A 27,462-nucleotide genomic window follows, 5' to 3' on the forward strand; every position below is an offset into this window, starting at 1 on the left:
CCTCCAGCGTTCAATCACAAGTGAGAAATATTGGGGTTATTTTCGATTCGTTATTAGGTTTCAAATCAGTGCTGTGGTAAAGGGTAGTTTAATTTAAGATCTGTTGCCCAATTGAAAAAAGTTTTTCTCTCTGAAAGATTTGTATTCTGCCTCCTCCATGATTAAACACAATTTAATATAACAATAATTAAACACCATATTGAACGTCATTGCTTAAAGGAATTTTATAAATGTTCTTTATTCACATATGACACATTATCATCAATCCCCCACCAAATTTCACAGTACATGTGACACTAGCTTCTAGGCCTCTCCAGGTCTGCATCCAACCATTAGATGTCCAGGTGTTGTGCAAAGCTGAAAATTTGACTGTATTCTGCTTGGACCCCCGTTCAATGCTGCTTGCAGCTTTAATTCTAACTGTTGTTTGTCAGCTTGTTTCTCATCAAAGCCAAATACATCTTTGGGGTCCTTACATTTTCCCAAACCAAGAAACACTTAGCATAAGAGTGGTCTGCTTTTAGAGCCCTACTGTACCTGAGTGTGTTGCCATGGAGATTAGAACCAGCAGCAGAGTTCTGCTCTTTGTATTTGTTCAGTTTCTATCTGCTTCAGCAGGCCAGGCTAGAGGCTGCAAAAGCTGAGTGGACTATCTTTAGTGGTCCATTTCCCCCAACTTCCAGAATTTGACATTTTGATCTTAAAATAAAAATAAAACATCCAAAGTCATTTCTCGTAATTACTTGCCCACATAGGAACAGTTCTTGGTAAAAAAATAAGTGGGTGGGTGGCAGGTCATTCATTGTTAGTGTTGCAGTAGCTCTATTGATCTACCCAGACATGATTTCATAGAGGAAAAAAGAAGCTCTGAATATGCTCTGAAAAAGCAACTTCATCACAATGTTTGGAAAAACTTGTATTATACAGAAGTTAGTAGACCGGACTTTGCACATTGAACATAATGTATAAGTTGCAAAAAGGATGTATGCTATACTCTTTTTACGGGTTTAATATTGTATTTGATTGCTTTTAAAAATGTTTAGTTCACATATAACTCAAATGTATTTATTTAGAAATTATGAAACTGTTGAGAGGAGCAGGACCAAGAATTCCAATATACCTGTACTTCTAAAAGGCATTTACAGTATGCTATAGAATTTTCTCACAATTTCCTGAGTGTCCAACAATTTGTGTACATTTGCAATGTGCTGGCAGTTTTGACATCAGTAAACACGTTCATTTATGTAACAAAATTCATTTATACTGAAAGTATATCCACTTTATATTGTCGTTCTGTTTGCTAGCCAGCCCCTTTGAAAGCAGCTGATCATTGGTTGTAAAAGCAAATTTGCTTCTAAATAACTACACAAAATATCCCTATTTTCCTTACTACGCTTAGTTTCATTTCATTGCGAATGCCTTTGTCACGCGTCATTTGTGGGTCTGATGGACCAAGCATAATTGGGGTTTTAAAACAATACAGCCTTAACACTTTCTGTCAACTAACCCCTATGTTATACCAGGCTGGAGTAGTGTGGGAAAATAGTAAATCAACAGGATTGATAAATTCATACATCATCTTGGACAGTGAAAGTACTTAATTTAGCACAAAAAAATAATACTAAAGGATTTTTTGCCACAAAACAAGTCAGACATGGGTGACAAAAGCACCTGTCTTTCTCCCACTCTACCTAGACTCTGGTATTTCTTTCTCATCCCAGTGATGAGATAGCTAGTGAGTCAGCAAACACCAATGTGCTACTTCACAGGTGGTTGACATAGCAGCTGATGAAGAAGAATTCCCTGCCAGTCACAATGATGAGCCAAGACCCCAAAACAGCAATCCCAGTGCCAGGAGCCACCTACATACAACAATGATTGCCATCTCTTTCTTGCCAGCCATACTGCATTTCTGCTTGCTCGTTAAAAACGTGGAGCTGCTTGTGTGTGAGCGCTTGTGTTAGAGTCGTTGCTCCTTGGCAGCGGCAGAGTTTGTAGTTACACATTTTCGTTCTCTTTTGTCTCTTTCTCTTAGATCGACGGTGTTCATTATTTCATTTGAATTTAAAAGGGGACCATAGAATAGCTGATTGTCTTTTTGATACAGATTTCCTTGGCCTGCAATTGTACTTGTTAGGTTTGCATTATTTTTCCCGTATGAAAATTTTTTACAAGAGCATGAACAAAACAACAAAAGCACGTCCTTAAAGATAATTACCTCAACATACTTTCTGATCTTCTAAGCTCTGTGACAAGCTAAGTGTTTTGCCTTTGAAGAAATTTGCTTTGCTAAACAATTTCCTCTGTACCTTTTTTGTTTCCAAACTCTTGTCTGCCTACTGCACAACAATCATTCTGTCTAACAGAGATGGGGAGTGCCGAACATTTGTTTGTGGCCATCCGATTGACAACTGAAGTTACTATAAACATAAATCCTAATTCACTCGTATTTACGATGGTGACATTTTGCAGGGAAGGTAATACAAAACACCTAAGGGATTCAAAAACCCACCTGCTCAGGGTAGCCCACTCTAATGTTTTGTACAGCCCATAACGAGGACAACATATTATTCTGACCAGGGAATTTAATGTAAGGACCTAGGCATAGAACCCTATGGTGAGATGTTAACATGTACAGGTTTATAATTATGAGTATGTTGGATTTTTTTAATGCAAATTGCTGTGCATTTTAATGCTCATCCAGACAGCCATTACACATGATGGCCAAAATAATGAGATACTGCCTGAGGACAATTGTAGGTTTCTATAGACCTGGTTACTGGCCTGAAGCTATGATAGATCCACCACTCAGAGTGCAACAGCAGGTTGAGGAAAATATCCATGAGCTGATTCTAAATGGTTTAGCAGAATGTCTATACCTCATCCTTCTCTCCTCCCTCTCCTTTTGTCCCCTTTGCCAGTAAAAATGTTGAGTACCAGTATTAAAAAACAGTTTAAATCTCAAAACAAGCCAGCAGACTTTGGGGGTACCACTCCATCTCAAACAAACAAATCAATGGATGTGGCAAACCTACCTACGTTCCTACTGGATTACTCTCCCTGCCAGTCCCTGCTAAACCTCCTCCGATGCCTCAATGTCGTTCAAGAACAAAATCGATGGGTAATCATATTCGCACTAATCCTGAGTGAGTGGCAAGGGGGCCAGATATGTGGAATTGAGACAAACCAACTTGAGTCTATGGTCATTGAAGAATACAAATACAACTTTGTACTTCAGAATAATCTTCTTTTGTGTTCAGACTGAGTGTCTTCGGGTCTCAGCAACAGGATCTTGGGAGTGTTCCCAATCAGAGGTGATTAATGTGTAATCAGGCCTTACTATGTGTCCACATTCGCCAAAATAGCGAATATAATGGGAATGCAGGAACTACCACTTTACAATTCTTGCTAACATCTTCTAACATCCATGAGAATGTTACTATTCGCCACAGGTTTGCTTGCCACTGTGAGAGGACTGTTCCCCCATATCACATTCTGCTTTGGGCCCTATAAAAGCCTTGGGCCAGTCCTGGGCAAACTGACTAAACTCATAGATTCCCATCCCAAACAAGGTCATAGTGACATTACTGAACGGTTTCCAACACTGTCCCAGACATACAAATACCAAAACCCATATAATATAAACAAAGCCCAAAACTTGAACACAACATTACACCAACACAAACAAAAAACATGAACATTTGTGGTCCCTTACTGTACAATAATTTAACTAACAACCAGACTACTATACTATCCTACTATCTTTCTTATATATTATCAAACTATGGGATGCATTTTGGTGGGGAGTGGGGGGATGGTTGAACATTTGCAGGGGGTCAGAAGTATGAAATAAGAATAGAAGTAAACTGGTATATAAAGGTGGATGGTGGCTTTCAAGTGAGGGCTGACTGGTTTCGACCAAGACAAAACAGATATACAGTAAATTCAATTAGTTATCTACTTCACACTATCACAGCGATCTATGACTATTTCGATGTAAGGTGCTATGTGTACCCGCATTCGTTTAAAGGCAGCTTGTTTAAATAACGTACTGCTTTGCATGATTGGTGTCATGTTTCTGCAACAAACCAGAGTCTAAGATTCACCAGTATCTCACCTACAGCAGACACTGAATGAAATATGCATTTTGTGGCAGCTTCAAGGTTTTACATTAATAAGGTGGGGAAATTATCGGTGGCATTTTCATGCTACATAATCACTGAGCACGTTAGACCTTTTTTTCCATCACCTACGAATTGCAAATGCATAAGCAGATTCACTTTATTATTCAATGCACGTCTATGTGTAGGTATGCAGGAAAAAGGATTGGAATGATTATGCACATACATTTCCTTTGAACCGTGCTTCTTTTATGCATTGTTCATTCCTTTTCGCAGAGTTGTGCGCAGTGGCGTGACTTTGATTTCTGCCTGTATGGGAGAACAACAGAGCATGTACCCTCACAAAGGGACTGATGTGGCTTTAAAGTAGATCACTTTGGAGAACATCCTGTCCAGCTAACCGTTGTCCTCGAATGTATCAATGTATGTCTCCAATTCTGCAGGCCCATCTGGTCAAATGTTCTACTCTCTGAAAATCGATAGGTCAAGATGGGTATGTATGAATATTTCAAATTCTGTTAAACTAAGCCTTACAAATAATCATCTTAGAGTTTCCATGAATATTCAATGCTATGTCCAGACAGAAATGTGAATGCTATGACTCCAAATTGGATTTTATAAGTGATTAGGCACTGAAATCACAGAGCAACTGAAATGACAATGCTATTTCTAGACCCCTACTACAAACAAAAGAGCAAACACATTGTCCCTTTAAATATGCAGCAGAAACCCTCTTTGATCGTTGGACTGCAGTGTTTTGTGCTCTTGTCATTGTAATTGTCATTAACTTGCCATTTTCAAAGCTTTTCCTGTGACCTGATGCACATAAAAGTGTTTGTTGAAAGTAGAAGAGGGGGTTGTGATTTGAAAAGAGTGGATTTGTCTTTGAAGTGAAATAGTTGTGCCTGGAGAGAATGTGATTTTCACAGTTTTTGTGGGAAACTGACTCCCACCACACACACACCCCCAAACACAAACAGAACAGCCTCAAAGAACAGCCAGACTTCTGCTCACTCTTTTGTTTTTAAAGTGTTCCCATATGGTTCAGGCCTTTGGGTAATCTCTACCTTTGAAACAATATTGAAATTCATACGCATAGGAACCGATTAAGTTTCCATGCCGAGTACATACATTTTTATTACACTTTTTAAAATATGTTCACATCTTGATCTTAAACCACCTGTTCTTTGGGAGTTCTGGGATATAATCAGAAAAAAAAGAATAGATCTGCTACTTTTTCCTCTCCATTTCACCCTCATCTTAGGCGATCAGGAATACAGGTCGGCTACAAAATAAATGAAACTCTGTGAAACGGTTGATTGGGCAGCCCAATCACATATAGTGTACATGTTTCAGATGAGTGGAGCTGCAAATTATTCACAATATTTTACCTGAAATAACCTCTTGATGGAGAGATAGCTCTTCACATTCATCTTGCAATGCCTGTAGAGAGCTGTATCCATAACTCCTGAATTTTAATTCTGTTTACTTTAGTAAACATAAATCTGTCAAGTGTAGTGTGTATCGTTTTGTAAAGAATATGCATAAAATATGCATAAATTAAACATGTCTACAGTATCATGGGATCACATTGGGCAAGGGGATGAGTTTGTGCTTCACTTGTAGTATGTACTTCCCCTGCAAAGGAGGGAAGGTGATACCTTCATTCTTACCTTCCTCCCAGCCCTGGGGACTTCCTCCCTTTTCCATCCTCTCGCTCCCGTCTTCCCGAGGGTCGTCAGCTGCCACAATGCTCCAAGTGAATCCTGGGTTATCCCCTGGGTTTCTCACGCATGACTTTGAGTTGCCGAGGCACTGCCCCACTGAAGACAGGAAAGACATTAGAACATTAGTCTGGCACAGACTGACTTCCTCGGGGTCCAAGCAGACCAGTTCCGGTGGATAGATTCCAGTGTGACAGTAAGAAAACATGTGTTTCGCCTTTTAGTTACATTTTACAGTGTTTGGAACTTAACAATCCTCAAGAAGACAAATGACAGTGCTTTAGTTCATGGATTGGTCAAATCATTTCCAAGAAGCATGGCACCAAATTGTCTTTATCCTTTTTATTATTACACCATTAATCAAACTGGTTTACTTGTCTTTTGAAATTAATGCTTGCATCCATCCATCCGATCACTTTAAATCACCAGAGGACGCTTCCAGATTTGTGTAAACTGTTTCCAAAAAGTTAACCACATCATTTTTGCTTTGATAGCTTCATCGCAACCTTAATTATGCAGTTAACATGAAGTACAATGACTTGGTTTGTGAAGATAAAGATTGTGTGGGAAGTCTCAGAAATTGAGAATGTTTCTGACCTTGAATAAATTAAACTTGATTAGCTCTAAGACAAGCCCTGATCAGCTTAAAATCAAGGTGACAGTGATATAAACACAGTGTCCATAAGCAACAGCTTGAGAAGTACTCCCAATTTATGGGGTATTGGGAATCTCATGCTTTTGGTGAAATTGTTGTTTTCAACATAACCACTGCTTCTGCAGTGATAACTAATATCAAAAATAAATATATATGTTTTAATCCGTTCATCTCTCCCTCCCTCTCATTCTCCATCCCTCCGCCTCCTTCTCGAGGACGACCACCAGCAGAGATGTCCCAGTGGTTCGGTAACTGGCAATCTATTTGATGGAGCAGCAGGACCGCTCTTTCAGTTTTTGATGGCTTATCACTCTGTGGCCTGTATGACACTAGCCCCACGCCATGGAATCTACCCATCATTCAGCTCTGCCTCCTCACTCACTAAACTATTTATTCAGTGACATGGTGTACAAGTACCTTTTGCATGACTTCCTACCTACCTGGGTTGGTATTAAGTTGTTTGGTATTTTAGTAAGGGAATTCTGCTCAACTGTTATCAAGTTGAAACTTTTTTAAATTGATGAGAAAGGAATGACATGATGGCGGTTACAAACCTTTTGAAATACAAAGGTTTACCGTTCCAGAACAATCCTGACGCTTGCTCATAATCTTCACCAGTTTTGGTTCGGCAGATTTCACAGTGATTAAAGGGTTACACATGGCAAGCAACGAGACAGACGTAAAAAAAATTTTTTAAACATTGCATCCCTCTAAACCAGGAAAGATAAACAGAACACAACAGTCGACCCAGTTTAAAGATCCTGTAAAGTAAATTCCATGTTTTGCTTCTAAGTACATTATATATGTGTGAAATGAGTTCCTGAAAGCATGTGCAAAGCGCTAAAACTTTGTCACACTGAAATGTGGAGTTAAACCGAAGAACAGTTTCTCTTCCGTTTTCAGATCAGGTTTTAATGGGCGGAGCCAAAAAATGCCCTATCTACGTCATTTCGCCCTATCTACGTCAGATCACTGAATGGCTCCTCCTGCTGTACTGTTATTGTAGCCTACATCAGCTAGCTAGCTAGCTTCAGGATGTCTCCCACCACCCGCAACTGCATCTTCCCTGGATGCAAGAACTCCAGCTGCGCTGCAACGCTATTTAAGTTCCCTATTGATAATGAAAGGAAAAATAGGTGGATAGATTTTGTGAAGAGCCACGCTCATGGAAAGCTTCGGATAAACTCCAACAGCCGCCTCTGCACTGACCATTTCACGGCGGACAGTTTTAACATGGACCAGAGACAGACGGGGTTCACCAACACACGGCTTCTCTTGCAGCGCGGAGCCGTATCGAGCATCGCCCCTCCGGCCGTTCATCCTCCGGTCGCACCTGGACCATCCACCGCCACCAGCAGTTCATCACTCAGTTCTGTGTGCTTGTTATAATTATACTAGATAACTTTTCCAGATGTATATCTGCTATGAGTTAGTGCAAACCGCTAAATTGATATTAGGCTACTCGGTGTAGAATGATGGTATTTTGGTGAAATGGTAGCTAATGTGTTAGAAGTAGCCTAGTTGGAGAGCTCACTGTCTGCTGTCTCTGGTGTCCATTTTTTCCGTTATAGCTCAGGGGAACATTTCATTTATATGCATCTGCATGTTTCACTCATTGAACAAATAAATTCTAATTCTATACGGTTTTGTTCGGCTTGACAGCGTCCATTATCTGGGTCGGAGGTAGGCACTAGGCAGCGAGGGGCGGAGCTTCAGCTCCTTCAGGCGACACGCCCCCCCAGTCTCAAGCAGAGAAGACTGCTGATTTTCTCACGATTTCAAAGCCTAATTTAACATACTTGTCTGTGTTATTTTTTCATTCGAATTTGGATGGGTAGTTAATAACACATTATTCTGTGGTGTGGCAAACTTAAAACTCGTTTCCAGGTCCACTTTACAGGATCTTTAAAGGAGGAATTGACACCCCTGTAATCACTGGAAAACTGTAAGTATACAGTCAGGCCAGGATGAATTATATTATTTTGTAGGTTTACCTTTAAAACACAGCTTGCAGTCGTAACTGCTCTCAGTTTGCTCATATTTTACAGTGTAGCCTTCGTATGGTTAACTCAGAAAAACCTCAATAGAAAACTAAAATGAACCCATGACCTATTGTGTAACTTAACTCCCATAAAAAAATTGCAATGCCACACAAATGAATCCATTTATTCTGCCTCTGAACCACTGGAACTGAAAGCTAATTAGGGCCCAATACATGTATAAAGTATGCAACAACTCGCCTCTGAAATCAAACGAATAATGGCTTGATTTCAGTTAGACTTGGTGTCCTTTGAAATTCTGCAAGACTTCCAAAATTACAGAAGACTGAAGCTTAATGAGGTGCCAAGGAAGTACTGCTACATTAGGTCCGCTTCAGATTGCAGGGGTACTCAATTAAGCCATTCCTGCTTTTAAATGGCATTAGGAATAATCATTCACCAGCCACTTAGTGACAGTAAAGATATTGGTTTAATGACAAGAATGTGTTGTTTTTAGACACACTGATTACCACAGCCAAGAGCCATTCAGAACCTTAAAGATGAAGCCCACAAAGGGGAAGCTTGAGGAATTCAAGGTTGTAGAGGAAGCTAATCGCAGTGCACGGTGAGGCAGGTGAAACTGTGGTGTTGTTGGAATTTAGCTTAATCGGGTTGGTCCTATTTTCATATTGTAAACACAATATACGTGGAACTCAAATATGAATACATGTTTTTGTTGACCTTTAGAATAGCAACATTGGATACACATACGTATTTTCATCAGAAGCATCCAGAAGCTGACATGTCTTCATATTTTCATATACTTGTAAATATACACATATTAATTCACTTAATCTTTTACCATATATATATATATATTTGCCTCACAGAGCTAAACCAGAAAACATTTCACAGCACACACAAGAACTTAAAATACCTGTCTCTATACATATTTTACATGGAGACAGATGGAAACCAGCAAAAGGGCTCTTGGCACACCAGCGCTGACACAATTTGCACTTCCGTGCTTTACCAAATGAGGCTGAGATGTATGACTCAACATGGCTTTTCAACAAGAACCGGATGTGTCATCTGATTTTCCCACCTACTACATGAGAAAAGTGGGTAAGAATTGATGACTTACCAAATGACCAGGGACAGAGTTCTTATTGGCCATTCATCCTCATTTGGAGTCCTCATTTATTTTACATCTTAATGTCCCTTGAATACATAATCATATCTGTTTTGACATCGCTCAGTGAGCTGTTCTTATAATAACTGTTCAGCCAGACTATAATTCTAATTTCAGCTACTGTCAACCCACTAGCAGGACATAATCATTTAAACCTATTTAATTTTTATTACGGTATCTAGGTTTCTGCCAAAAGGGGTATATTTTTGCAAACTTCTATTTAGTAGACCTCCCCCTCCACCCTGACAGCAGACGACTTCTCCTCCTTCTTTGAGAAAAAAGTTGCTGACATTAGCAGTCGATTCCCTGAACCCACCTTTCCTACCCACTCACCCTCTATGACTGACCCAACTAAATGTCTAAACTCTTTCTCTCCCCTGTCCGAGGCAGAGATCTCTGACCTCATTCTCTCTTATCCCCCCACCTCTTGTCCCCTTGATCCAGTCCCCTCCCCTCTTTTTCAAACCATCTCTCCCTCCATCATAACTTTTCTTCTCCATGTCCTTAACTCCTCTCTTACTTCCGGCACTTTCCCCTCTGCCTTCAAACAGGCCAGAGTTAGCCCTCTACTCAAAACACCCTCCCTTAACCCAGCCGTCCTCCAGAACTACAGACCGGTATCACTACTACCCTTCTTTTCTAAAACAATTGAACGTGCTGTATCTAACCAACTGTCAAACTTCCTCTCTCAGAACAACCTGCTTGACCCCAACTAATCGGGCTTCAAGACTAGCCACTCCACAGAAACTGCCCTCCTCTCAGTCACCACTGCCCTCCAGTCTGCCAGAGCGGCATCGAGGTCATCCATCATCATTCTGCTGGACCTTTCTGCAGCGTTTGATACGGTTAACCATCAAATCCTGCTGGCCAGACTTTCTGAGATGGGCATCACTGGCACTGCACTTCAGTGGATCTCATCCTACCTGTCGGGAAGATCCTACCAGGTCTCCTGGGGAGGCAAAGTGTCAGTCTTGGACCCCTCCTCCTCTCCCTCTACACCACCTCGCTTGGACCAATCATCACCTCCCATGGCTTCTCCTACCACTGCTATGCTGACGACACACAGCTGTACCTGTCGTTCCCCCCGACTGATCCGGGGATCTCAGCTAGGATCGAGGCCTGCCTCGCAGACATCTCTGCCTGGATGACCGAGCACCACCTCAAGCTGAACCTCGCCAAAACAGAACTCCTCATCATCCCGGCCAAACCCTCCATCTCCCACAATCTCTCCATCACCCTGGGATCGGCGACGGTGACCCCTTCATCCTCTGCCAGGAACCTCGGGGTGACCATGGATGACGAGCTCTCCTTCACAGCCCACATTGCTGTGGTCTCCCGGTCGTGTAGGTTCACCCTCTACAACACATATGTCAGAGTCAAGGCCCGCGGGCCACATCCGGCCCGCGAGAAGGTTTTTTACGGCCCCTGGGATGATCTTGATTTATTATTAGAACCGGCCCGCAGACCGCAGCAAGCCGGCAGCCCGCAGATCTTTTACACGCACCAATACTACATTTCCCACAATGCAACGGTGACGCACCGAGCAGTAGGCTGCTTCATTTCAATATTTATTGGCACAGCAGTCGTCAGCATCACAGTAAAATTAACTTTCAGATACCCATCAAAAATGGCAAAACGGAAGGTGGACACTGAGAACCGGGGGTTTCAAACAAGGTGGGAGTCGGAGTATATGTTCACGGAGGTAGCTGGAAAACCTGTGTGTCTTCTGTGTGGAGAAAGTGTGGCGGTACTGAAAGAGTATAATCTGAGACGACATTATGAAACGAAACGAAAATTAAAGATTACTGACAGAGCCATAAGAAAATATTGCTTTATTTATCTGATCATATTGGAATATATTTGTTAGGTTTTCAGTAGGTTCAATTAGGTTCACTAGACTATATGCGTCATTTAAAAAATTTTCAATGAACATTCGAACAGTCCGGCCCTCGGCTTGTAGCTAAATTTTTTATTTGGCCCTCCGTCCATTTGACTTTGACACCCCTGCTCTACAACATCCGGAAGATCAGGAGATACCTGTCTGAGCATTCCACCCAGCTGCTAGTCCAAGCACTTGTCCTCTCAAAGTTGGACTACTGCAACTCGCCGGTCTCCCAGCATGCGCAACCCGCCCTCTCCAGAGGATTCAGAACGCGGCGGCCCATCTGGTCTTCAATCTACCCAGACGCTCCCATGTTACCCCGCTCCTCATCTCCCTCCACTGGCTGCCTATCACGGCCCGTATCAGATTCAAGACTCTGGTACTGACCTTCCGAGCCGGCAACAGGACTGCACCCGACTACATCAAGTCTCTCCTCCAGCCTTACACCCCCTCCCCCAATCAACTCCCCACCTCCATCAGGGACACGGACTGTCTCCCCACCTTCAAGAAAAGGCTCAAGACGCACTTGTTCCAGGAGTACAATGGCACTTAGGAATGCTAGGCTGGATCTGAAGTTAGTTTCCTCCAGGATTACAATGACTCGTATTGAGAGACTTGTTGCTCTTGTTGGTTAGTTGTAACGGTTTCAAATTCTTGTACTCGCTGTGAAATATTTTTAATATTTTCTACAGGTACACTCTTGCACTCTTGTGGGGAGTTTCATGTTGTTCAATTGTAACTTGTTTATCTGCATGCTCTTATGGTTCTTCCCTTTGGCACTTATTTGGTTTTCCACAATGTATGCTTCATGTTTTGGCTGCTCGCAATGTTTGGGGCTATCTTGTTGTTATGATCAGTGACCTATGCTCTTTTGTAAAGCTCTCTCTTGGAAGTCGCTTTGGATAAAAGCGTCTGCTAAATGCATAAATGTAAATGTAAATCTAAATATGCCACAAATATGTCCTTGCAATTAATGAAGTATGCCACCCTTTCATAGTGGAATATGTTTCAGATGAAACCAACATGGAAATGATTAATGTCCAACTGTTGAACTTGACCGTTGACTGATGAATCATCTCATCATGGAAGTGAGATTTACCTGGGTCTGCTTTATGTCTTCTCCATCAGTGATTCTAAGGCACAATATTAGCCTTGGTAATTTAATCAATGTCATCACCATTATGTCTCATATAGTCTTTATAAGTCTGAATAACTATGGACTATTCTCCCCATTAAATTACTTCTTCTGAATCTACGTCTTTCCATGGATTTTGTTAGACCTCCGAATAAGCTCTAGGCATAACAGACACTGTGGTAATTAAACTGTATCTATGAATACTAATGCCCCAGTGACGGCGGAGCTGTTAGGCTCTGTGGCGCTTTGGACATAAGGTTAGGGAGTCATAAAGCACCTGGAGGCCTCGAAACGCATGATGCCGATACCATTTATAGGCTGTAAAATTGCACGCCTCAAAATAGCCAATTATCAATTTTTCCTTTTTATGTTGTATTGCAGTAGAGGCGGTAACCTCAATGCCCGTTGGTCTACAGGGCTAACAGAGCAGAGATCCCGTTGTACAAAATCGAAGGGGGAGGCACAGTGTTGGTGAGTGCCGGAGCACTAATGAGAGCCCGACATTGTGTGCATGTGGAAGAACTCACAACAAGTTTGGAGCAGAGAGACATTTGCAGCTACAATATTATGGGATGTTTAAATGTTACCCATAAGTGAGGTCAGTTCAGATTACACTTTATTTGTCATTGTGTAGTAAAACCATACAAAGAAATGTACTTGTGCAGCCTGTAAAACAATACTCACTTTCATATACAGACACTCACAAAAATAAATAAAATAAGAAAAATACAAAGAACATTATCAAGGCATCCAATATTGCACCCATTGAGTCCCATTGCATAGAATCCCTATCTAGAAAGTGCAAATGTGTTGGCTGGGGGGTTGGGGTGGAGCATGATTGTTCATTTTGTTAAAAAAGGCTCAAGACGCACTTGTTCCAGGAGTACAACGGCACTTAGGAATGCTTGGCTGGACTTCCTCCAGGATCACAATGACTCGTATTGAGAGACTTGTTGCTCTTGTTGGTTAGTTGTAACGGTTTTAAATTATTGTACTCGCTGTGAAATATTTTACTGTTGATTGCATTTCTACAGGTACACTCTTGCACTTTTTGAGTTTCATGTTGTTTAATTGTAACTTGTTTAACTGCATGCTCTTATGGTTCTTCCCTTTGGCACTTATTTGCTTTTTCACAATGTATGCTTCATGTTTTGGCTGCTCGCAATGTTTGGGGCTATCTCGTTGTTATGATCAGTGACCTATGCTCTTTTGTAAAGCTCTCTCTTGGAAGTCGCTTTGGATAAAAGCGTCTGCTAAATGCATAAATGTAAACGTAATGTAATGTATTTGAAGTGGTCAATAAATTACGTGCTAGCATTACAGATTGGTAGTTTATGGAAAGTGATTCTGAACTGCATTACATGAACCAAATTGCTACAAATGTAGAGAAAACATTTGTTAACACCAAGCTCTACACAGTAAATGTGTACATTTTAATACCTAACAAAACCTGCCACACAATTGGATTTAACTGTGTCAACAAGGTTCTTGATTAGTTAAGAAGTGTGTCGTGACAGAATGACTTGACCCCTTTCATCAAGGGCAAAGGTTGAATTCCTTGACGCTCTGACAGCATTGAAGACAGGCAGACAAGGCAGTTTATACTCAAACAGACATCAGTCGTCTTGCTATAGAACACAAATGATCTTACTACTTTTTTCAGCCATAAAGTACAGCAAAATGAAGCCTTGCATACTTGCACAAGCGCTTTTGACATTCTGTAAATGAGTCTGAAAAAATATATGTCTGTATCAGGGGCGTAGCCAGAATAATCTTTTTGGGTAGGCCTAGATAAAATATGGATCGGCATCTTTTCAGTTTGTTTTACTTATTTACTATGCGATGTGCACCCGGTGCATAATTTTTCAGAGATGTTTTCATTTTTGGAACAAATTGGGTGTGGCTACGTGGCTACGCCCCTGGTCTATATGCAAATAGATTTCAAAGAATGGTTTAACAAATCCCTGGGCATCCCTTTACATATCTTATGAATATGTTCGTGTCACGAAGGTCCACAAACATTTTTGAGACTTGAGCTTATTTATGCATTTCATTCACTTGTTTTATGACTCTAGACATTCTAGGGTGAATCCATTCACTCCTTACATGGGATAAAACCACACTGTCAAATGCATACAGCAAACAGACAGATGGATAAATGAGTATCGAGTCAGTTTTGACATATGAAAGAGATGAAAGGCGACATCAACGGGATAAATGATATACGCAGAGATCAGATGATGCAGGCAACACATATTAATGGGCAATCCCCAACCCCTCCTCTTTTCTACTTGATTTTCTTCCCGAACATCCCATTTTGAGGGAAATCAATCTTGCTTTATCACTCGACAACCTGAAACTGGGCTTCAGGAGTGGTTGAGGGGGAATGTGGGAGGTGGGGTTGGGTGGGGTGAGGGGTTGAAGGACAGGAGAGAAGGAAGAAGGGTTGTGTCGTGAAAGGTTGAAGGATCGGAATGAGAAAGGAGGAGGAGGGCGGTGGTTGTGGTATTGGTGGGGGGAAGGAAGGTGGTGGGTTCATTCATAAAATGTTGTTTATGCAACTGCTGCCTGACAGGTTTCCATAGAAAGGTACGGGAGAAATCCCACCAAAATGACAGCGTTTCTAGTTCCTCATGCACATAGCCCCTTTCACCTTAAATCCTCTCACCCACTGATATCAACAATTCAGGTAACCTACCTGGTTGAGTGTCAGGGGGTGGCTAAAAGTGGCGCAAAGAACTGCTGGAGTCAAGACCTAACCATACTCTCCCCTAGGGTGAAAAGACTTCTTACATGAAATAAACATGAACAGGAGATATCCTTAATTAATAATAATGCCAGTATCCACAGATATAGAACAAAGGTCCAGGTACAGGATGTATCTATTTTTGAATACAAGAACCAGACAAGAGCTTCCTTAGTAAATCAGCACCCTCAGTGTAGAAAACTCTTCTCTATTTGGTCTGTATCCTTTTTGTATCTAGCGTGTCAGAGTACAGAACACCAAGAAAAGAATACCTCTTGTTGGAAATTGTGTGTGTAAGGAAATAATTTGCTATGAGAGGCCGTATAGGCCATAATTCATACTTGGTCTCACATACATGCCATGACCTCACATATATACCATTATACTCTCACATATATACCATTATACTCTCACGTATATACCATTATACTCTCACATATATACCATTATACTCTCACATACATACCATTATACTCTCACATATACACTATTATACACTCACATATACACCATTATACTCTCACATATACACCATTATACTCTCACATATACACCATTATACTCTCACATATACACCATTATACTCTCACATATACACCATTATACTCTTGCACATAAACTGGCATACTCTCTTACACACACAAAAATACCGTCTTATATGCACCATCATACTAAAGTATGACAATATATGTAAGAGACAAATAGTATGTGTGAAACAGAATGTTACTATATGCAAGAGAATAACAGGATGTGTAAGAGAGAATACTTATCTATGTGAGAGAGAATACTTGTCTATGTGAGAGAGAATACTTGTCTATGTGAGAGAGAATACTTGTGTATGTGAGAGAGAATACTTGTCTATGTGAGAGAGAATACTTGTCTATGCGAGAGAGAATACTTGTCTATGTGAGAGAGAATACTTGTCTATATGAGAGAGAATACTTGTCTATGTGAGAGAGTTTGATTGAAACGGAAGGCAGTTTGATTGAAAAGGAAGTAGTACTGAATTCTCAGTTCCTGATTGGCTTACACATGAAGAAGGATTTGGGGTAGATGTAGCTAACGCCCACCTTCCCTATCAAGACGAGACTGAGTGACATGATAAGATGGCAGAGAGTGGGCGGCTTAATGAAGCCATTGGACTCATTAATAACATTTTATTAACATTTTATTAACATTTTATACTCCAAATGCTGCGGCGTTATTGTAGGGAGGACAGACCCGTTCCTGAATTACGTTTTTACAGTTATTCCTGGGGAAATTATGGAATTAAATTACATATTAACTATACTAAAATACTTGTGCACAATAATATTTGCTAAATGTAGACGTTTTTAAAGGTTTTTAATTTGACCTCGAAGCCTTTTGTGAAAATGAGGCTAGTTTCACGACAGCGACTTTGGATGTATACTAGGCTACTTTAACATGTTAGCTGATTAGCCAGTACGAGTGAGATATGTATACAGTCACATTAACAAACCTCTTCTTTGTAAACTTAAATACGATGGGAACACATCACATTAACAATTCCAAAACGCACCACACGCCACACATTTTTTTTTGTCAAGCGTCTCTAAACTCAGATTCCGAGTCGGATCCATGAAGCTTTCGTTGCAGTGAATGGGTGCGGGCACTCATCGGGCATAGGGGCCTACACTCAAATAGGATCTTAAAAGTCCCAACTGGAAAATGTTGTGAACAGATTGACATCAAGTTCAGTTTGTGGCATTGAAGTTTAGGTTAATAGCCAAGGGTGTAAAGACCACTCGGCTAATTAAAGACGTCAACGGTTAAAACCCCAGTGCCACGGGACGGTATTCACACAGGCATTGGCTTTAATTTAAATGATAGTTTGTTTCATCAATTGAAAAACTGATCTAGGACTTTTGACTCAAGTAGTGGGGGTCGGTATAGCTTCCTAAACAACTATGGAATTCTACATTTGAGTTTTTTAGTGGATTTGCTTGAATCGTTGTCAGAAATGTTGCAATCAAAGACGACAGCCATCCACAGTGGCTATTTCTAACGCTAACGATGAAATGCTTCTGATGCGACAGAGTGCTGCTGCCGCTCCTTGATGCACCTGATCCAGGTCTGAAGAGCCGGCGCATTTCATTGTCAACGTTAGCGTTAGAAACAGCCCCCGCGTATGGCTGTCGTCCTTGATACAACATTTCTGACAATGACGCCTTAGGATTTGGAGTATGCAAAATGTTATTGATGAATCCATCTTGTCATGTCACTCAGTCTCGTCTTGATAGGGAAGGTGGGCGTTAGCTACATCTACCCCAAATCCTTCTTCATGTGTAAGCCAATCAGGAACTGAGAATTCAGTACTACTTCCTTTTCAATCAAACTGCCTTCCGTTTCAATCAAACTCTCTCACATAGACAAGTATTCTCTCTCATATAGACAAGTATTCTCTCTCACATAGACAAGTATTCTCTCTTACATAGACAAGTATTCTCTCTCATATAGACAAGTATTCTCTCTCACATAGACAAGTATTCTCTCTTACATAGACAAGTATTCTCTCTCACATAGACAAGTATTCTCTCTCACATAGACAAGTATTCTCTCTCACATAGACAAGTATTCTCTCTCACATAGATAAGTATTCTCTCTTACACATCCTGTTATTCTCTTGCATATAGTAACATTCTGTTTCACACATACTATTTGTCTCTTACATATATTGTCATACTTTAGTATGATGGTGCATATAAGACGGTATTTTTGTTTGTGTAAGAGAGTATGCCAGTTTATGTGCAAGAGTATAATGGTGTATATGTGAGAGTATAATGATGTATATGTGAGAGTATAATGGTGTATATGTGAGAGTATAATGGCGTATATGTGAGAGTATAATGGTGTATATGTGAGAGTATAATGGTATATATGTGAGAGTATAATGGTATATATGTGAGAGTATAATGGTATATATGTGAGAGTATAATGGTGTATATGTGAGAGTATAATGGTGTATATGTGAGAGTATAATGGTATATATGTGAAAGTATGATGGTATATACGTGAGAGTATAATGGTATATATGTGAGAGTATAATGGTATATATGTGAGGTCATGGCGTGTATGTGAGAGTATAATGGTGTATATGTGAGAGTATAATGGTATATACGTGAGAGTATAATGGTATATATGTGAGAGTATGATGGTATATATGTGAGGTCATGGCGTGTATGTGAGATCAAGTATGAATTAAGGCCTATACGGCCTCTCATAATTTGCCCTACTACTCGTGCCCAGAAGGAAGACGTGAGAGGAAAGGAGGGTGAAAAATAGAGGTCGAAAATTTCCATGGCACTGTTGGTCAGTCGAGGGAGAGAGATGAAGGGTGAGATTAGTGTCACCTTGAAGGTGGTGGCCAAGATGAAGAGTTAGATAGGGACATAGACACCCATAGAGTGCATACGGATTTAAGGGCTGGAATATTTTCTAAGGGATTTATCCTGAATGAACAATGAAAACAAGAATGAGTTGGCTGTTCCACAGTGGCTTCTCAGGTCCTAGATGATTAACCACCCACTGAAGAGGGGGGTCAGATGGCTGAGCGGTTAGGGAGTCGGGCTATTAATCAGAAGGTTGTTGGTTCAATTCCCGGCCGTGCCAAATAACGTTGTGTCCTTAGGCAAGGCACTTCATCCTACTTGCCTCGGGGAGAATGTCCCTGTACTTACTGTAAGTCGCTCTGGATAAGAGCGTCTGCTAAATGACTAAATGTGAAGAATGCAGCACAAGCCTACAGCCTACAAACTCGCAATCTTGTGCCCTCCACCACTCACACTAGAAATGCAATTCATTTAAATAGCCTGTGTGCCACATGCGCACTGGCAGTGAGGGAGTGAATTACTGATTGAATGAACGAGTGACCAAGAGCATGCGTTTTCATGTGTGTCTATGCCTGCATGAGGGAGGTATTAGTGGTGGTAGTAAACATAGGTAGGTAGGTAGGTAGGTAGGTAGGTAGGGAAAGACGAAAGAGGGAAAAAGGGTGACTGGCTGGTGGTTGGGGAACATGGAGATGGGCGAGGTAGGCCAGGACAGGGAGATGAAGAGAGAGGTGTCTGTTGCTGGTGGCAGTAGAGGCTGCCATGGCGAGATGCCAGGCCGCCTTGTGCTGAGGGTAATAAATGCCAGCATGCAGCAGATGCTGTGGGGACAGCTCAGATCTATCACCAGACCCGGCAGGAGTAGCGCTCACCCTAAACCACCGGCTCCCTTCCTCTATCCCTTCACCTCCATTCACCCCCCCATCTCTAGAATGGCAGCTGAGGTAATATGGGTCTAAACACTCAAGAGCGAGCACACATGCACACAAGCATGCCCTCTTTCTCAAAGACACACACATACTCTATGTCACATATCTCTCCTCCTCTGACACCCTCTGTTCCTACCAGTCCTATCTGTGCTGAGCCCTATCCACAGCCAGCCAGGCTGCCGTTGTTCCATGTCAGCTCCTCCTTCGAGGTATTTGCTTTTCACACATGTAGAAGTGCACACGTATAGAAACACTAAAGCACACACACACACAATAAACATTATCGCATGCGAGTTGATCTACGTTTGTTGCCATTAAGATTTTATTTCTGTGGTTCTTGAGGGCTCTTTTGGAGTTTCAGCATTAATTTTGAGCAGTCGTGATCATCTGCACTTTAATTGTCCAGATGCGTTTCCTATCACGCCAGCCAAGTCGCTTGTCATTTCAGCCCCAGAGGGCAAGGTTGCTGTTAACTGATCTTCTCTTATCTTGCTCACACTTCTAAACATTTAGTAGTGTTCATTCCGGAACCCAGTGGTGTAGGCTGAGCTCGGTGACTCAACCCCCCCCCCCCCCCCCCCCCCCCCCCTACCACCCACTCCCACATCCTTTGTGAAAATGGTCAAAACTGAGGATGGAATATGGATCGGAATCTGATGGTCCCCAAAAATCTAACCCGGGTCTCTAGTTTAATTTTGGCCAAAACGAAATGGCCCCAGTACCATTCATTCATCACCCCTCCACTTATTTTCCTTTTTTTTTTTATGGGCCACAATGAGGGGAGGTGCCTTTCATGTCGGAGTGGAGCAGAGGCGGACGTGGGCACAGCTGTCTGCTTGATGGACCAGCTCACTCTAAATCAGTGCGGGGGTTCCTATCAATGGACTGACACCAATTACCGAGCCGGCGAGGCTGGCTGTCACATGAGGCCGAGCCGTGGTCCCTCGGCGTCGGCCAATGGGAAGTGTTTCATAAACAGTCGGGTGACAGTTTTGTGCCAGCAAGGCTCGGAATGATACTTTACAGAGCCACCTTTGACCCCTTGGTGGAGAGGCCCCTGGTCTTGAGGGACATCTGGGCTTGTTCCAGAGCTGTCGTTCACGAATGATCTTTGAGAGGCTGAGGTGAGACACACACTCATTTTCCAGAGCTGTGGGTTGTCTGGACAGGTGTACACACACACACACACACACACAAACACATACTCTACAGACACGCATACACAAACATACTGTTCACACTCAACCTCCTACAGATACACACACAATAAAGAATTCCCTCAATCCCATTTGATGGCCAGTGGTCTTTTGGGTAATTATTGATTGGGTAGTATTTTGGAATTTTCTATAATTACTATTCCAGTTCAGTAGCGGTTATGTCCCTCGGGTGCTTTAAAACTACAGTATGTTGTGTCAAATAAGCAGGATGTGTGAAGTAGTTGTACACTGATTAAATATCTGTCTTTGTCAAGCACAGGGGCAATACAAACTTGTCTGTCAAAGATTTCCAGATTTTAGTCTTGACCGTCAGATTGTTGTAGCAGGTACTCGTTTTGAACATCCCTTCCAAAATGTGGTCAAATAAACTCATGACATAAGGACCTCTGAACAATGGCCATGAGGATACAACAGGCTTCCCAGTTGGGCAACACAAACAGTACCAAAAAATACAACTGTTTTCAACAGATCATGATCAATTCATGATTTGTCTTTAATTTGCATCGTTATTGTGTGTTCATGTTTTTAAGCCATTTTATAAAGAAACCTAATAAATGTTTCTCGCAAAACAAAACAAGTTTGCTGTGCCTGAATAATATGTCATAGTTGAAGCAAAAGTTTAAGAAATTAAATGTAGGGAACTTCAAGGAGTTTTAGAACAGTTGTAACTCTTTTTCTTAAAAAATTAAGACAGCAACATCATCAGGATTTCCAGGAGGTCCTGAGGGCACACACAAATATACACCTATAACAAAACACATGGATATCGTAGGACCAACCAGCTGGAGCAATATAGGGGTCACATGACTAGCTCTCAGAGACAGAGTGAAGCAGAGAAACAGGCATGTGACCAGTAACCAGATTTCAGCCCAGATTCTAACCGTGACTCTTACTATACAACTTTCCTCCTTATCATCGAAGGCTACAATATTCTAAATGTGTTACCACTATAATCATGTTGCATCTACGACTAAGTTTAAAGGAAATATAGACCTATACAATGTACCACACACCTTTATTGGGAAATGAGACGGCCTAAAGTTCTTGTTCCGTTCGATGAGAGTGCAGTTCTCTGTTTAAGTGTAAAATACAATTGTGTAGGCCTAAATGTTATGTTGTCCCCCTCACAATTTACACTTTTGTCGGCTTAAGTCTTAATTAAATATGCAATCTGTCCTTCTGTCCTTGTTTTGCCTTAGAGCTACAGCGGACTGGGAGATTTAAGTATTTAGAAATAATTCTAGCCCTCTAAAGATTAGTTTGTTAAGCCTGGATAATTTGAAATAATATTTTAAAAACATTTAATGAACTTTCAGTGTTGTGGTATAGCTTTGTAATCTCAATATTAGGCAAGTTTACATAGAAGAGCAGCTTGGTTAATTTGCGCAAATGAAAAGAATATAATAAAATAGAGATATATTTATAAATAAAAAATGTGTGTGTATATATATATATTCAGCTAATCATAAGAGCACCAAAGGCACTCGAGGCCCTCTTTAGACTCAATGGCTCAGATGGTGCTTTCCTGCTCAGGAAACATTTTGGTTCCCCCTGTTATACCTTTTGAGTTCGATGTTCAGTCAGTTCACTTCTCTTTTTGTCTGTCGCCATTCTTTGTGCATTCTTTCAGCGCCCCCTATGCAGCAAACTCTGCTGTTCCCTGAGTTCGACCGAGGCCGATGTGAAAGTTTCATGTATACGTGCTGGGGGTGGCGAATAGCCAGCAAAGGACGAACAAGGCGGAGACGTTTATGCATTTTGATGGAGACCTGAAGCAACACATCACACCCAATAAAGCATTGGCCGTCTCCGTCCGGAGGTGCTAGGGGCCTGTCTGTTTGGTTGAGGGGCTCTGACAAGCAGGGGCTCACCTGACTTCTGTGCCTTGTCCTTGGGGAAGCTCTGCAGTTCCTCAGCCAGCCAGGAGAAGTTCCAGTAGCCTCTGGGAACGCCTGCATCTGTCCTTCCAGCCAACGGCTCACCTGTGACAAAGAAATAAAGAAAAAACATGTCAAGAGTTTGTCTCCAAGGCATCATTAAAAAGCATTGGACGTTAACGTCTATAAACAGCAGAGTTGATCAACGTGTCAAAGTATTGTGGAGGTCAGTGTTGTAGTTAAGTCAGCATCCAAACCGAGCCCAAGTTATGACCAAGACTATAGCGTATCAAGATCCAGACCAAGACTTTGAGGGGTTGAGACAGTCAAGAATAAGACCAGTTCATTTCCTACAAAACTGAAAAAACAATCTTATCGTGTAATTGTTAACAATAAGTCGGTGCGGTGTGCAGATGACATTTAAGTACAGTTGGTTGCATTTCAGGGCAGGGCCCAACACATACCTGCCCTGAAATCCACCTGAATCCTGAAATTGTGGTGGGTTATTTGCATAGAATACCTGTTGTGTGGTCTCCTCAGACAAAGTTCAAAGCCGCATACCCCCCAGACAAAATCTGACAAAGTCACTACCAAAGGATTTATGATGCAGAGCACAAGATCAGAGCAAATCTGTTTGTACCCATACAAAGTGGGTATAGGATATCAATAGCTAGGATAATTATCTGGTTTCTCTGATTCTGCTTGTGCCTTTCTCCTCCTCGCCAATCGAGTCATGGACTAATTAATTTGGCACCTTAGTATGGGCCTCCAGTCTTGTAGACTGAAGATTATGAACTACTTATGACCAGACCTCTTCATCACCCTAACCACACTTCCATATCCTCCCCCCTCCCAATTTCTTTATCTCTCTTTTTTTATGTATTTATAATTTTTCCTTCGTTGTCTTCTGTCCTCAAAGTAATTAGCATGGCACACAATCCGATAAACTGGCCCCTTTGGAGCTGTCTTGGTGGACAAAATGAGTAAATCCTTTAATCATTTCAAATGAGCGCTATAAAGAGATTGATCGTAAACAAGTTCAAGTTCTCGTTCCTTCAGCTCATTAGTTTTTGTGTTTTTTCTCTCCCCAAAACAGAATAGTCGAATAAGGCACCATCAACACATCTGTGTCAAAGAATCAAATATTCTCTGAGAGTATTCTATTCTGGTCCATGTCAGTGTGGATATTTTACTAATGTATCTGTAGTTACCTTCTTTTCCTCCTTAGGCCATGTCTAGACATTCATCTCCTTCATTTTGTATCTCTCTCTCAAAAAAATGACAGCTTTCACATTAACACAAGGTTCTTCTCCATTTTCACCCCATCCATACACTTCACGTCATCCAGTGTTTAGGCTCCCTCTCTCTCTCTAATATTTCCAGTATAATTGCTGAAGAAAAGGCCTCAACACACCCCTACACACCACTCTGACAGGATCCCCCCCAATGTTTATTGTACATTGGTAGAATGATGTCCCATCTCTCTTTAAATCCCCCTATCTGTGCTGTCGTTTTAAAGACCACGCCAACCTATGCTTTTCGGTTTTACTGAAAGGAAGAATCAAGAAGAAGAAGTCAGCGAAAGTGAGGTTCCTCACTAGTAAATGGGGAGCTTGAGAGGCGAGCGATGCAAAAGAAGAGACATGAGTGGCTGGTATATTGTATAGGAATATTGCATTTAGGTTATTGGCTACTGACTAGCTTTAGTGATAGCGATAGGATTAGCTGATGATGATCAGGTGTGTAGTCGAAGTCGAAGGAGGGAGTTGTGGTGTGGTCGTAGGCTAAGCCTTACGCCGACATATATAACACCAACATTATACACACAAAAGCCTCACACACAAATCATGGGAAAACTTGGGTTGCCATTAAATGTGGAGGAGAAAGGAAGCATGCTGAAGGTACATGACGCATTTGGTGCTCGTAGGCTTTGTGTTCACCATGGAGCAGCGGTGCAGAAATGAAGCCAATTACCCACAGAGACAGAGTCAGGGGAGAGGTGCACAGAGAGGGGGCCTGTTACCGAACTCCCACAGCAAACCACCAAACTGGGAGACTTAAGTGAGGCGTTTTTTTGGGATTGCCTCCACACACATTATGAATGGGCGTGAAGTCGAGGCTTTCTTACAAGCAATATCACAGAGAGCACATATTCCCATACAGCTGCTCCTAAACCAATCTAAACCCATAAAGAAAGACAAGGGAAATCTTACAGGAAAACTCAGGGAGAAAAATGGAAGAAAACATTACTTCTTTTTCTTCTTGGGAGGACACCACCACGCATGGCAGAAGCGTTTCCACCCGGCAGAATAGTATTTCAATGAGTTTTAATATTTTATGTTTGGTTGAGATGGCCATATTGCCATATTAAACAGTTTATTACAGTATCCTACACTGCACTTTGCTAGTGTCTCAATAGAGCTCATGTACAAATCAAATACAGGCTCTGATATTCTATTTAAACTGAGGTCATTTTCATAAGTAAGCTACCATGTTGGTTCACAACACTGAAGAGACATCAGGGTGTCCCGCAGCACTTTTCAGTTAAAGCGGCCGTCTAAGCAACACACGCCTGCCGCCTTAACTACGTTGTTTAAAAATAAAATAAAAGCAATATCCGCTGTGTTACTCTGTCTAGTTTTCTCCCTTCCATTCCAAAATGCCAGTCTCCCTTCTCTGCAGAATGCATTAGTCTATTGCACAAATTATCTCCCCCCCCCCGGTCTGACGGCAAACCCCACCCTACCACCTTAACTAACACATTTTCTGCGGGAAACCCTGGACATGATTGAGACAACAAAAAAACAACTATGGACTCTGTACAAAGAATGCAGACTCCCATCTACAGCAAGGACGAGTTACGAGAGGCATCCCCCAGCTTATCCACGTACGTTTTTAAACCTAGAGAATCGAGTCACAATCACCCTTTTTCTAATTAAAGATTTTCCAAGGGATACATACATTACTGCCTTAATAAATTGATTACCTGTCCGGACTCTGACGAGTCATTAAATGCTCATCAAAGTCCAATGGCAAAACGGTCTGACTAGTGGGTTTGGTATGGCACCTCTGCTCCACCATGAAAGAGAGCATCGATTTCAGTCAGGCTGTTCTGACATCCGCTTAGAGCTCTGACTTTTGTTGAAAGAATACCTTTCTCCTGGCTCTACACCCATTCTCCCCCGTCTCATTTGACACACCTGCATGCTTTCACACTCACTTCTGTCTGCATACCTGCACACACACACAAACACATATACTGCCTTGTACATACATTGCATACATTGTCAAGAATACCCTTCACACTCTACACTGATTGATATACGCTGCTGACACATGTAGTTAACGTGTCACATTGAGATGAGTTCCTCCGTCCAATCAATTTAGTGTCACTTCCAGTACCAAATGATTCATATGTAGGAGGCTGTTACTCAAAGCTAAGGTTAACACAAGAACGTTATTTTCAAATCAAGTTTGTCAGTTATTGTTACAAGTAAATAACAGGTGCAGTACTTAATGCCTGTATAAAAAAGTTGGGGAGGGGGGCTGTGTTGCCATGAGGATCATTGCATTTATTGAGTCATTAAAACCATGTGCACAAACCCAAGGCTATAATGTATCCTGTAAACTGCTGTCGACAAGACAGTAGTCAGTACAGAACAAAAAACACACCAGTCAGACAAGTGCCCATGATGCAGTTTCAGGGCCGTTCGTATTCCTCATAACTGCAGATGAAATATGCTTTTCACAGAGCACAATGGTTTTTAAAGAAAATGTACTGATCGCGGCATAAGCAAACATTATTTTTGGAGCGACAAACAAAAAAATCTTACTATACTTAAAACAAAGGCCATGCCAAATACCTTTGTTGTTACACTCCAATAATAATAATAATAATAATAATAATGTCTATATAATAATAAATTAGCATGTGTGCAGTTTCCCAAATAAAGAGAAGGCTGCAACATCTCACCTGCCAAATAATCCAACTGTTTGTAGGAATATAGGACACCCAAGTCAGCAACCAAACACGCTCAGCCATTCCCAAAAGCATTTACCATCTCTGTGAAGACAACCACCTCTCAAATATTCCCTGTGATTAAATATTTAACAGTCATTTGTTGCGTGCGCGCCGCCGTACGTCTGGGATTCCCCCTGGACATCAGTGGGAGTTGACATGTGTTCAAACTTTCAAAGCCACGAGGTGATGTTTACATCCTCGGTGTTACACGCTTTGTTCGCCTTACTCCCCAGTCAAGCAGAGCAGTGGGAATGAAATGCATGTGTGATAGTAACAGAAATGTCAACACCGTGTCTATATGGGATGATCTTTTTCTTACAGCTGTTGCTGCTTGCTCTTCAGGCAAGCCTCGTGAGCATTTGCCATCCAAAAGGCAGGTTTTCTGACGGCACCCTAATGGAGGCATGATCCTTTGCATCACAGAGGGACTACGCAGAGATACACTGCAGGAAACTAAAACACATCAACACACCATATGTAACCGACAAATATTTCATTTGTCTGCTAAATTAATAATCACTCCAGATATGCATTGCAATCTTTCAGAACTTCCATTCCATATACCGTGGTATGTCAGACAATGGTTTCACGTGTCTTCCTGCTACAGGGTCTGACACTGTATGGGGTACACTAC

At 41.5% G+C, this 27,462-nt stretch overlaps 1 protein-coding gene across 1 annotated transcript in view; it reads right to left on the reverse strand.

Annotated features, from left to right (window-relative positions):
• The window catches only part of alk (ALK receptor tyrosine kinase), a 222,980-nt gene that overhangs the window by 127,825 nt on the left and 67,693 nt on the right, over window positions 1-27,462 (reverse strand). The window contains exons 2-3 of the mRNA XM_062469533.1: window positions 22,802-22,912; window positions 5,795-5,944 (exon numbers count right to left, since the gene is read on the reverse strand). Of these exons, the coding sequence (XP_062325517.1) occupies window positions 5,795-5,944; window positions 22,802-22,912 (261 nt within the window). The remainder of the gene's footprint in view (window positions 1-5,794; window positions 5,945-22,801; window positions 22,913-27,462) is intronic.

The sequence above is a fragment of the Osmerus eperlanus genome, chromosome 9, assembly GCF_963692335.1.
Source record: "Osmerus eperlanus chromosome 9, fOsmEpe2.1, whole genome shotgun sequence".
Lineage (NCBI taxonomy): Eukaryota > Metazoa > Chordata > Actinopteri > Osmeriformes > Osmeridae > Osmerus > Osmerus eperlanus.